This window comes from Helicoverpa zea, chromosome 2 (genome assembly GCF_022581195.2).
Source record: "Helicoverpa zea isolate HzStark_Cry1AcR chromosome 2, ilHelZeax1.1, whole genome shotgun sequence".
Classification (NCBI taxonomy): domain Eukaryota; kingdom Metazoa; phylum Arthropoda; class Insecta; order Lepidoptera; family Noctuidae; genus Helicoverpa; species Helicoverpa zea.
In genome coordinates this window covers 733,499-746,319 of record NC_061453.1, presented here as the reverse complement: position 1 = coordinate 746,319, position 12,821 = coordinate 733,499, and the positions used below count along the sequence as shown (strand labels likewise).

Below are 12,821 nucleotides of genomic sequence, written 5' to 3'. Positions count from 1 at the left end.
AAATTGTTACCTACGTTACTATTATTTCAGAGAATTGTTCAGTTTCAATAATGTTTAGATTAATAATGTTACGAAGATTATTCTAAGCCGTTACTATTACCTATACGTATGTAAATAAGTAAAAATGTATCCGTGCCTAAAGACACGAATGTTAGAAAGTTGTCCAAACAACCGCTCTTAGTATTCATAAATGTGTTTAGTAAAACTGCACCATTACTCTGAAACAGGACCGTACGTGACAAAAAGATAATGTCTCTTAATCTCATTTAAATGAACTCGCATTTATTTAATGTGTTTAATTAATTAGTTATCATTAAGCTAGCTTAAATAAATAGCCTCCTCCTTGCACTGGGCATTAGTGTTGGTAAGCGAATTTTGTGCCAATTTATTTTTATTATTTATTATGACCTTTCAAAGGCCTTTGACACTGTTTCTGTTCCTCTCTTGCTGGATAAGCTCCAAAAAATTGGAATTAGAGGATTAACTCACGACATCTTTAGGAGTTACCTTAGTGAACGATCACAAATTGTAAAAATAGGGAACTATATGAGCAGCGCAGAAAATATGAGCTATGGCGTTCCCCAGGGTAGTGTCCTTGGACCTACCTTATTTCTAACCTACATTAACGAGCTCTGCAGTCTAAACATACCAAATTCGAACATTATTGTCTATGCTGACGATACTGCTATAATGTTCAAGGCAGAGACTGGTCTGATACCCGCTTACATGCAGAATATGCGTTACGTATAGTGTCTGACTAGTTTTCAAAAAATCTGCTTACCCTGAACATGGAAAAGACAAAATTTATCACATTTGCTCCACGTTTAGCTTCTCAACCACTTGAGCCATTTACCCTGACTATCCATAACTGCTTATCCGATACGAATCAGAACTGCTGCTACAACTCTATCTCGCGAACCAATAGTACTAAATACTTAGGGGTGATAATCGATAGCACCATGACCTGGAACGATCACATTGAATCATTGGTGGCACGTGTTAGAAAACTAATATTTGTATTTAAAAAATTGAGGTCATCGGCGGCATCTCCCTACGCTTAAAACTGTGTACTATGCACTGGCGAACTCTATTCTAAACTACTGTAACATTGTATGGGGAAGTTCTGGAAAATGCTTAATGCTTCGTTTGGAAAGAGCGCAGCGTGCGGTCCTGAAAGTCATGTCACACAAACCAGTCCGTTTCCCCACTGATGAACTGGGGCCCGATTCTCCTAATTTTACTTAAGCGCCATTCGATTCACGTTCGACTCGATTCGACTGAGATCCAATCCCGACTCGATTACGATTGAAGCGTATGTGGCATTCCGCTATTTTTTCTTAGAAATAAACGTTTTTATCCTTTTCTGTCATTCAATAATGAATCATTTTGTCTGCAAATGATTTACGATTGCAAAATGATTGTACAGCAAACTACCGTATAGACCAAAATCACCAAAATAGCAGACCAATCGCACACCAATCAAATGTCAATCGAATACGATTGGTCTTTTATTAGTAGCAGAATGCCCGATATGGTTAAAACTGCTATTGCGATCATATTGCGATTCGATTTCTATTCGATTTTGACATTATTAACTTAGGAGAATCGGGCCCCTGTACGCTGAGCTACACAGGCCCGCCGCTAGCTGTTTGTTCGCCCGCGTGCAAAACCGATTATGCCGCCCTACGACTACATATTATACTGGGTTTTGTCAAAAAATATATAAGGGGTGGGGTCCAGGGGGACCGGACCCCCCCGCCCATTCATATCCATTTTACTTGTCCAACAGAAAAAAATATGTACATGCACCGCTCTGATTGCAAAAAACGCACTTCCTTTTGGATACATAAATATTGCAATAGATACATCAACGGCGGATCCAGGGGGTAGGTCACAAGGTCATGACCCCCCCCTGGGCCAGGTTCAGGACCTAAGAGGACCAATAATTGAAATGGTTAAACACGATGTTTTATGTTTTTGTTATCAGTATAAGATAATTTTTATTCCGAGTGAATAGGTAGATACCTACATAGTTACAGGTAGAGTAGTTTTGCTGAAGAATTCGTGCTCGCAACGCTCACTCTCTATTCTTTATTTACTCTTTATCCGTACCTACCCAAAAGGAGGAAACAGGACCGTGTTACTAAGAATCTGCTGTCCGGGTTGTCTACATTACATGCTGTATCTCATGCAGGGCCGTCTTAACCTATGATGCAGGGTGTGCGAATAACCCGGGCGCCTCGATCTCAGGGGCGCCGCGGGACGCCCCACCACCAGGAAATTTCGAAGAAATTACACCCGTTCGATAAAGAAGTTCCACATTGTATCACGATACTGACAAAAAAGTCGCCTTCGCTTTCGAAAAAATTCTAGCTCGCTGCGCTCGCGAGTAAATGACTATGTCTGTACTGTATTTCTGATTGTTTATTATTTTTATTGACGCACCGAATCAACGAACACAAATGGCACTCGCTCTAATCACGGTTCCTTTTTATTTGTACGTAATTCCCAGTCTGATTTGTGAGTCTTCAAACAAATAATTTAAAAAAGTCGCGCTCGCTGCGCTCGCGACTATTGTTGCTTTACAGTGTGCTTAATCAGGTACTTTTGTGTCGTAGGCTCAAAAAATTTCGCGCTCGCTTCGCTCGCGCAATATTATATATGCTTCGCCTCGATAACTTCATAAGTCAAATATAGCAAAAAAAAAAATATTAATGGAGTCCTCAAAAACAAAACAGTTTGCGCTTCCGACTGCTTGTTACTTGTAACTTTTTGTGTCCCAAAATTAAAAAATTTGCGCGCTCGCTTCGCTCGCGCTCATTTTTACAATTACGTTGTCCAGTCTCGACTTTCATAACTTAAATCTGGCCAACAGTTTGAGCCTACAATGATTTGGAAACATTTTTTTAAGTCCTTTATCTACCAAAAAAGTGACTTTCGTTCGAACGTACTTATTTATATTCCTTGTAAAGTACTTCGATCAGTATGTACTACTCAAAATCTTTCAATAGATACATAGGTGGCGCTTGGGTGATGATTGCACCCAGGCGCTACATGAGCTAGAGACAGCCCTGATCTCATGAACCCTTACCAATAGTAAGACAATTGAAGTTTTCACAGAAAATGTTTTACTGTTGCAGCAATAAAAAACGTACGCGGCCTTTTCTGCGTACACAATACTTTTCAAACGTTTAGTCCTGAAAAAATTCTCGCGCTTTCTTGTATTTGTGCTGTATATTTGTTATACAGCAAGAAAGCGTTTTCATCTACTTTTAGTTCTCGAACTGAAAAAAAATTTTCGCGGTCGCTTCGCTCGCGCTTTTTTAAATTTCGCGTCTCTGATTATGTCCAAGAAATCGCGTTCGCTCAGCTCGGACCATTTTCTACATAAAAACACTTTTTTAACCTTAGTCCTCGACCTGAACAAAAATTTTCGCGCTCGCTTCGCTCGCGCTTTTTTGTTTGGCACATGTGTTTAGTATATATACGAGAAATTGCGCTCACTGTGCTCGGGCCATTTTCTACATGAAAACACTTTTCTCAACATTCGAAAAATTTCGAGCTCGCTACGATCGCGCTTATTGTATTTACACTACTACTTTTAATATTAAAAGAAGTATACGCTACAATATAATATTTTTTGTGACTTGACCACGACTGTGTGACCCCCCCCTGGCGCCGAAGCTGGATCCGCCCTTGAGATACATAACATATTACACATAACTTTTTATTTACTTGAAATGCTCTAAGTCTTAGAGTAACCTAAGAAGTCCTGGGTTAGCCCATAAGCAGACTAAGCAATTGCTTAGGGCATCAATACAGTGCAATCATTACCCAAGTGGCCCCTATGTATTGAAAGATTGTGATTAATGGGTAGGCACCAACATAATGTATATCAAAGTGCTTAGAACAGATTATGGGTAACTTAAACTAACGAAATTAAATATCTATAGCAATGTTTAATTTCAGTAAAATATGTTATTAATGGTTTTTGGTGGGTTTCCCGTTGAAAAAGTCGACGCATGAGACACATTTCATATGTAAGGAAGCGCGAGCGAAGCGAGCGCGAAATTTTTTTAGTCTAAGGACACAAAACAAATAAAAACCACTGTAAATTAACAAAGCAAAGTCAAAAAGTAAGATATGCACAGAAATGAAGTGCTAATGTACATGACGCCGCGCGCGACGCGAGCGCGATTTTTTCCTTAGAGTTTTCATGAAGTAAACATATCATAAAAAGCCAAAGTGAACAAAAAGCTATAACGGACGTGCGCGAAAAATGATTTTTCGGAATAGAATGCCTCAACAATTAAACAAAGATAAATTGCGATCAGTGCCGGTTTTAACTCTACCAGCGCCCTGGGCGAGATTTCTACGGCGCCCTTCAACTGCAATTCAAATCCATACGAAAAACAGAGGTGTGTGTAGTTACCGATTGCGCGAGCGAAGCGAGCGCGAATATATTTTTTTATAGTTAACAAGTCGAAGCAAAAATTACGTAAAATGTAGCCCAATCGTACATAAGTTATTGCTGGTTGGTGAATGGAAAAACACCGGAACATGTCTTCTGATTGCGCGAGCGAAGCGAGCGCGAATTTTTTTGTTATATTTTAGAACTCAAAACAAAAATTACTTAAAATTTTGCCCAAACGTACATAACTCTTTGTTGGTGTTGGCGCCTATGTATTATATTTTTGGGACTTAAAGTAGTACCGTAAATAAGAAAGTTCATATGGAAACTAGAAGTTACTTTCTTATTAATAAAAGAACTCAAAAACGACGCTACCTTTTTGCTAGGGTAGACTAAAATATTGTTGAAAAATAAAACAACTGTAAAGTGAAGCAAGCCCGAAAATTTTTGAGTTTTGGATCACTAAAAGTCCTAAACATATATAATAAAAAACGACTGTGAAGTGAAGAAGCCGCGAGCGAAGGGAGCGTGATTTTTTTTGAGTATTGGGACATTAAAAGTAGCTATATGTGATAAAAAATTGAAGCGTAAAGTAAGGAAACCGCGAGCGGAGCGATCGCGAAAATTTTTGAGTTTTGGGACATAAAAGTAGTGTTTGTTCGAGAATTTCTCAAATTTAACGCGGAATTAAACACAAATTCGCTTCGGCGCCCCTGAGCCCGCGGCGCCCGGGTTATTCGCATACGCTGCACCATAAGTTAAGATGGCCCTGATGCTATCCATTCATTTGGATACAGTTCTTGTAAGTTGCAATCTTTGATGAAATTTAAAACAAAAATAGGAGTAACATTCTGATCAAGGATTGGTGGGGGCGCCTGCGGTGCCCCTTATATCCGGCGCCCTGGGCCGTCGCCCAACCGCGCCCTACCGCTACTAACTGCGATATCTGACATGGAGGCGCGAGCGCAGCGAGCGCGAATTTTTTTGGGGATGCAAAGGGTGAACCCGTCAAAATTGATAGGGGACGACCAAAGCGAGGGCGGCTATTGCTGTGTTCGGAAATATTGAAATCAAATAATTGGTAAAAAGATATTGTATTTTTTTAATATTACGTGATAAGTCACCCGATTTGCCGCCCCCTAGGACGTGCCGCCCGCGTGCGGTGCACGCCTTGCACGCCCGCTTACGGCGGGCCTGGAGCTACAAATATCTAGGGTAAGGCACAGTTTTCTGCTGAACTCAATTCTAAAGAAACATTCAGAACTTAGTTACGATCAGTTTTTTATCAGCCATAGTACTCAAAACGTAGGCCACTTAAAGTTTGCCCTGTAATACCAGCTAGCATCGGCATGGTTAGAAGACACTTCTATTTCTTAAGCCCAATTTTATATAATAAAATAAATGGGATTTTGAATATTTACCCCCTTACCTCACGCGAGTGCAAATCTGTAACTAATAAGTGGCTCTGTTCCTTGTCCTATGAAGAGCTTGAAATTTTAGTAAGAACCTAATTAAAAAGTAAAAAAGATGTCCCTTTCATTCTTTCTGCCTCCCAAAACACACAAACATGGAAACATGCATACACCCACCCTTACATACCCACACCTTCACTCACATGTACTTACACTTCTACACATGCATGAGTAATATAAATTAGCATTTAAGATTTTTATCATTAGTTTTCTTTTTATTACATATTGTCTTCTGGAACTGGAACGCTGATGTCTCCTCTCTTGGAGGTGGGCGCTAATGGCTGCGACACAGTATTTTTTTTACTAATGCGGCTGTTAACGAACACAATTTTTTCTGTAAATGTGCTTTTTGTTCCAATAAATATTTTTGATTTTTTTTGAATTTTTATTGTATTTTTTGTCTACTGATGTACCACCGGGGATATATAAGGGAGTATGTAAGGAATTACATAGGGGTAGTTTATAAGGGGAAACATTAGAGAGTAGAGTATACATACAGGGGAATATAAATGTAGTGTAGGAGTAGAATAAATGATTTGACTTTCACAGGTATGTAAATAACCACATAAGGTAGTACGTAATGGTAGTACATAAGCGATTACATGGGGTCCATGGGGGTAGTAAATAAGAAAGTAAAACATGGGAGGTATAATCTCTGTCCTGTCATTTGGTCATAAGTCAATGTCTTTATTGAATGATGATAGTAATATTATATCTATGATGATGATACATGATGATGATATTGATGATGACGGCTTATCTGTCACCTGCACCCGTCGATATTATATAAATTGTCAATAGGCCATGAAAGAAGTGTGAAGTCACAAGTAAATTAGGGTTAGGTTAGAAATCTAATAGTAAGAAAATCTACTAATCTGCCACTGTCTGCCACTGATTCACTATAAGCACAAATCAACTCAATAAAATCATGGTATTTCAGAAAGCCATAAATAGAAACTAACGTGTTTCCAGACGTGTTTGTCAAATTCAAAGTCAGCTGTCAAAATTGGAAAATTCGCGGGCGATTTCTATTGATATTGATTCCACGTTTTTGATTAGATTTTTAGTATTTTCTTACATAAATTGTGTGTAAATAAGTGTAATTCATCTTCCTGGTGGCATATATTTGGTTAATTGTGCATCGGTTGACGTTAAATGTGTAAAATACTCTGCGCAACTTACATGTATTGATTTTTCAAGTATTGATTTTAGGTGTGTAAATAAACCTATAAATATGCATTATCTTATTCAGAAACATGTTCACAATCAAAACTACAGCTAAACATGCTTAATTATTGATGTTTAAACATGTTTTACAGGGCTTTATCCCCCAAACTTGAGACTACAAATAGTTGAGTATACTAGATGGCAAAAGTGAACGTGACGGACGTGGAAGTCCACGCTGAGGATGATTCTGACGACCAGGATGACTGTTTCGGCATCAGCGTGGACCTCATTGACGAGAGATTATACTTGGGTTAGCTATAAACTTGATATTTTTAAGTAAACATTCTGTGTAACATAGTTTTGAACACAGACCACATTTAACCAATAATAGTTGATAAATTCTCTCGTCTCTTAAAGCATCTATGGTGTTAATAAATAAAGCTTAAAATTTAAACCTCAGAACATGAATTCCTAACTAATAACACACTGATAACCACAATGTATGAATTTTACTTTTTTAAACATCATTAAGCAGACCAATAATAATTCAGCAAACATATTAATTGCTATAAAACCCAATTACTTAGTAAGGAAACAAAATATTTTCTTTTGTAATTTTCCAGGAAACTTGGCATGTGCTCGTGACTACAAAACTTTAGAAACCCTGCAGATAACTCACATTCTGACCATCGATGTGGTGCCTCTGCCTCGGACTATACTTGAGAGAACAAACCTATGCTTCCACTATGTTAAATGTAAGTTCTATGAACTACACACTAATACACTTAACACAAAGTAACTATGTGTTGCCTGAAGTTGATGCTGTGCGAGTTTGTTCGTTCTGATCTTGGTAAAAAGCGTTGCTTGACCAAAGTATTGATTTCACCAAAATGAAATGGCTTACTTCTTCTGTTTTATGTTTTTTAACAGCACAATTTTTTGCAATAGTTGGATACTATTACAATTTTTATTATTATCTTGTATATACCACAGTACTTTTTTTTAACTGAAGCCCTTTTGAGACAACTTTAATGATTGTTTTTTACTATAAGACTCACAAATAATGATGTAGTATCTTGTAAATTCATGTATGTTCATTGCAGTGGCAGATGTACCCAAAGAAGACTTGATTACTCACCTGCCGGAGACCAACAACTTTATCAAACAAGCACTCGCAGATGGAGGAACAGTCCTTGTGCACTGGTAAGCATTTAAAAGAAATAAAATTCACTGAAAAATAATTGTTAAATGACAGAGTTATGCCTGCTAAAACATACAAGCATTCAAATTGAAAACTTCTTCACTTTTTCCTCATTTTCTCACTGTTACGATTTTTACCTCTCATGCTGGTCAGTTACTATTTCCTCTACTACACTGTTATCTAGCTAGTGTCTGATGTAATGAGTTATTAAAAAGGTAAAAATATAATAACCTTCTTTACAAAATTTATTGACATGCTCCTTTCAGTCATTTCGGCGTATCCCGTTCAGCAGCAGTAGTAATAGCCTTCATCATGGAGAAGTATGGCTTATGTTTCGAAGAAGCCTTCACTCTCGTGAAGAGTAAGCGGCGGTTCGTAGGCCCCAACGTGGGCTTCGTTGCCCAGCTCAAACTGTTTGGACATATGGGCTACACGATCAATAGAGATGATCCGAGGTTTAAACAGTTCCGTCTGAAGTTGGCTGGTCAGAAACTGAAAGAAGGTGAATAATATTATGTTATTTGTTTTAGAAATTGTTATTTTTATGATAGTTACTTCTACCCGCGGTTTCTACCGCGTCATGAGGAAACTTCCGGATAAGAAGTGGCCTATATGCTTTTTTGATGTATAAGATATATTACTGCCAACTTTCATCAATACATTTAGCCATCTGCGCGTAAAAAGTACCCACAAACTTCGCCTTTATAATATTAGTGTCACATACACACACTCACACATATAACTTTGGCCTTTATAATACTAGTATAGTACGATATTCAATTTTTTTATTACAATATTCACAAATTCATCTACTGTCCCACTTCCAGTGAAGATCTTGCCCCAACTGTTTGCGGACCTGGTGAAGCCGGACCCCGGGCTGGTGAGGGAGCGGCCGGACCCCATCGTGTACCGCTGCAAGAAGTGTCGCCGGATAGTGGCCAGCCAGAGCAATATTATACCGCATATACCCAAGCCTGTGAAGGTGGAGTTGGCTAAGAAAGGTAAGGTTTGGAAATAAAGAATGATATATCAGATTAGGGCTCGAAGGATTGGTCCTATTATATAGCATTCATATTGCTTTATGTAAATTATTGACCCTAGTAAAATTGTGTAAACTGTTGGTAGATGAGTAGAAGAACAAATTGCTCACATAATTTTTGTAGGTGCTTTGCTTGGTTACTTGTGTGTTATCTGCATTCCCAATATGTTTGTTACAATATTTACAGAGTTCCATTAATTACTATGCCAAGTCTGCTACTCCATATTCTTTCAGAGTTACGCAAATTTCACAAAACATGTGGTGTTGTTAAATAACTGTCCTAACATATTCCAATTACAGGCATCCGACCACCCCCGAGCAAGTTAACAGGACTGAACTGTGCGGAGAACGGTGAGATCCTTCTAGAGAAGCTGAAGAGCCTCGCCTCCCAGCTGATGGACATGCGCTGTGACTACGAGGACAGTCCTGGACAGAGTCAGAGCAACAGCGAGGAGGGACCCAGTCAGGGACAGGAGGAGGTGGGATATGTCACCTTAATTATTTATAATACATCAAAGTAGAATTTATATCTAGACATCGTTGTCTGCTTACCCTTATCAAAATTTTATTTGGAGTCGGTTTTCTCCTTCCATAGTCTTCTAACTTTCGTTATCTCATAAGGTTCTTTCTAACCATACCTACTTTTACCCGGTAAGTCCATTGTTTCTTTGGTCATCCTCTTATATTGTATAAATTTGGATATATGTAGTTTGACGTGGTTTTTTGCGCCCAGTATAAGATTCAAATGTAATGGTAGCTTTAATGTTCTTACTAGAAGTGGATTTGCAATCTATTTAGTCCTAGACCCTAGGCCATATAATTTACCACTTCCAAGTACATGCTACTATCCATTCTTATATAAAAAAAAATATTTCTTCCAGCATCTAGACGGCTACAGCGAGACCAACATGGTGGACGGCAACATAGTAGGTCGAGCGGACCTGCCCGACGCGTGCCGGCTCATGTGGTTCGTGGAGCCGATGGCGTGGATGCGGGACGTCACCCACCACGCGCAGGGGAAGCTGCACTGTCCCAGATGTCTCAACAAGATCGGATCTTTTAGTTGGATTATGGGTAAGTGCACTTAACAAACAAATCAAACTTAACTTAATAAACAAATCAAACTTAAAATTCCAACTTAGCTGCTAGACAGCATTTTTTTAACGTCAATAACTAATGACTTCTTTTGCATCATTCGAAAGAGAACAGCGTCGATGATGAGCAGGATCCGTGGTAGCACCAACACTGTCCTCAGAACGTTAGCGTACAAAATAGACAGTCCCTTTAACGTGTTTTGGGCGAGCGTTCACCTGCTTAGAAATAGGAAGTAGACTCCAGTTATTCTTTATGTACACTGTTTTGTTGTGTTTACTAACAACCCTACTAACGTTTGTTTGTTTTTTTTTTTTTTTTGTGTAAAAAGCTATGGACTAAATGTCTGAAATAAAGATAATTTAATTTAATAACAAAAGACAGCCCCAAGACGCCCAACCTTCACGACTTTTTTGTTGAGAAAAACTCAATCAAACACTGGACTTGATAAAATTGGCACACTTGATCAAATCTGTCAATCTGGACTAGACTTAGACTCTCTAGACTAGTTGGATATCTGTATAACTGAAAACAGTTGAGGACCTACGCTTTCTTGGAGAGACAACATATCTGACCGTGACCATGTGAAAATGAAGGAAACCATAATTATGGTAACCTGGACTCTAATATCTAAATCGCTAATCTGCCTTGTGGTGATAAACGTTCATTCCTTCTGTATTTGAGAAGAAGCCTATGCCCTGCATTGGGACGATAAAGAAGGCTGCTGATGAAAAAGAAATTCATCCTTAAAGCAACATGTTTGTTTCAGGTTGTAAATGCCCATGCGGACAGAAAGTGGCTCCAGCATTCTACCTGGTACCCTCCAAGGTGGAATGGTCTAACATCGTGCAGAACGTTCAGATCACTGTCTGAATCTCCACATTAACATACAGGAATAAATATTATAGTGACTGAAGGGAATATGTAATGGATGACAATGTGATAGTCAGACCTCACATACTTATAGATAGTTTGATGTACCAACTCAAGTTGTTGTTTATATTTTAAAATGCTGACTCTTTGCAGTTGGAAACGATGAAATAAATAATGTGTAGAAACAGTAACAAAACTTACACCATGCAAGAAAATTGGCCATGTTTGATGCTCAATAATTTGTAATATACCTACATAAAATCTAGTAAATGTATTAAAACATTGATAATCGTATTTATACTCGGAACAGTGTATATGCAGAATGTATTCATACCACTATTTTCTGCGCACACGCCATCCATTATAATAAACTACAATTAAACAAAAAGGAAATAAAATGTAGGTATTTTCGGTGATTTGGGGACTGACAGGAATATTATAAAAAAACATATACAATACGGCTAGACTAATGCTAGAAACGTTTTTAAAATAACAAAGAACCAATATTTATCCGAACTGTTTAAAATCAACTTGTATTTGAATTCTTGCTGTAATCTTTTCAAACAATTTTACGTAGAATGTTACAGCTTTTAAACTTGATATTAATTGACAGATTTTTTGACTTTTAACCCTGTAGTAATTTTTGACCTGTAATGTAAAGTTGTAAATAGTCAGAAGACCCTATTTATACAGTGGGAAAGGGGTAAAAATATGTATGTATATTGTGTAAATCCTAAAAGGGAATACAGGTAGTCTATGAGTGATTTCTTTCGTATGCCTTCCCAACAATAATGTAATCTTTAGAACTTAGTAGTTTGGTGCTTCGATTTATTGAATTCTTCCTGTACGTAAATATAGTATTTACTGATTGACATTTACGAAGTATTTTTGATAAAAAAATAACTCGCCTTCAAGATAAAAGAAATTACGTAAGACGGTTGAAAATGGCAACACTGACTGGTCCGTAATCGAGATTTAGTGGCAACATTGAAAAGCAAACACAAATCACAAGAAGTTTATGTTCGTAAATGTTCTTCAGTGAGAACAAAATAATATTGTGTTGTAGATAAAATCCAATGATATACTTCCAGTAGCTATTTATTTCAATACGTCCTATATGATTGTTGACTGTTAGCTTGTATAGATTTAATAAAAATATGTTTTAATACAACACCATCCTCTTTTATTTAAAACTTGTATCTTAAAAACTAATATTTGGTATTTGCAGGTACATAATTACACGTTGTGTTTTAAAAGTTGGAAATAAATATTAATCGTACACATAACGTAGGCTTTATATCACAATAAATTAACTATTTAGGCCTATCTACAAAAGTTTTGTAACTATTCACAATCATATCTTTTCATCATAAAACAGAGAGCAATAAATATTATGTAGGTACGCTTAGCACACATTCCTGATCACGGGACAGTCACATTGGACATTTAAATAAATATTATGCCCATTTATATAAGACCGCGTTTAGACGGACTACATTTTTCTGCAATAGACTGTTTGGGATTATGGTCAGACCTGCTGTCTTGTATGGATCAGAGTGCTGGCCC

The 12,821-nt window shown here is 37.7% G+C and overlaps 1 protein-coding gene across 1 annotated transcript; it reads left to right on the top strand.

The window, feature by feature from the left end:
- Positions 1-6,870: 6,870 nt before the first annotated feature.
- LOC124642731 (dual specificity protein phosphatase MPK-4-like) lies at positions 6,871-12,426 on the top strand. Its single transcript, XM_047181340.1, has 9 exons — positions 6,871-7,095; positions 7,203-7,360; positions 7,674-7,805; positions 8,154-8,253; positions 8,518-8,753; positions 9,079-9,252; positions 9,591-9,769; positions 10,172-10,364; positions 11,152-12,426. Exons 2-9 carry the CDS (start codon positions 7,249-7,251, stop codon positions 11,253-11,255), a joined length of 1,230 nt encoding a protein of 409 aa, XP_047037296.1. The 5' UTR covers positions 6,871-7,095; positions 7,203-7,248; the 3' UTR covers positions 11,256-12,426.
- The last annotated feature ends 395 nt before the right edge of the window (positions 12,427-12,821 follow it).

Coding starts and splice junctions, on each gene's coding strand:
- LOC124642731 (XM_047181340.1), top strand. CDS start 7,249: ATGGCAAAAGTGAACGTGACGGACGTGGAAGTCCACGCTGAGGATGAT. Junction 7,806..8,153: donor ATGCTTCCACTATGTTAAAT/GTAAGTTCTATG, acceptor TGTTCATTGCAG/TGGCAGATGTACCCAAAGAA. Junction 10,365..11,151: donor ATCTTTTAGTTGGATTATGG/GTAAGTGCACTT, acceptor TGTTTGTTTCAG/GTTGTAAATGCCCATGCGGA.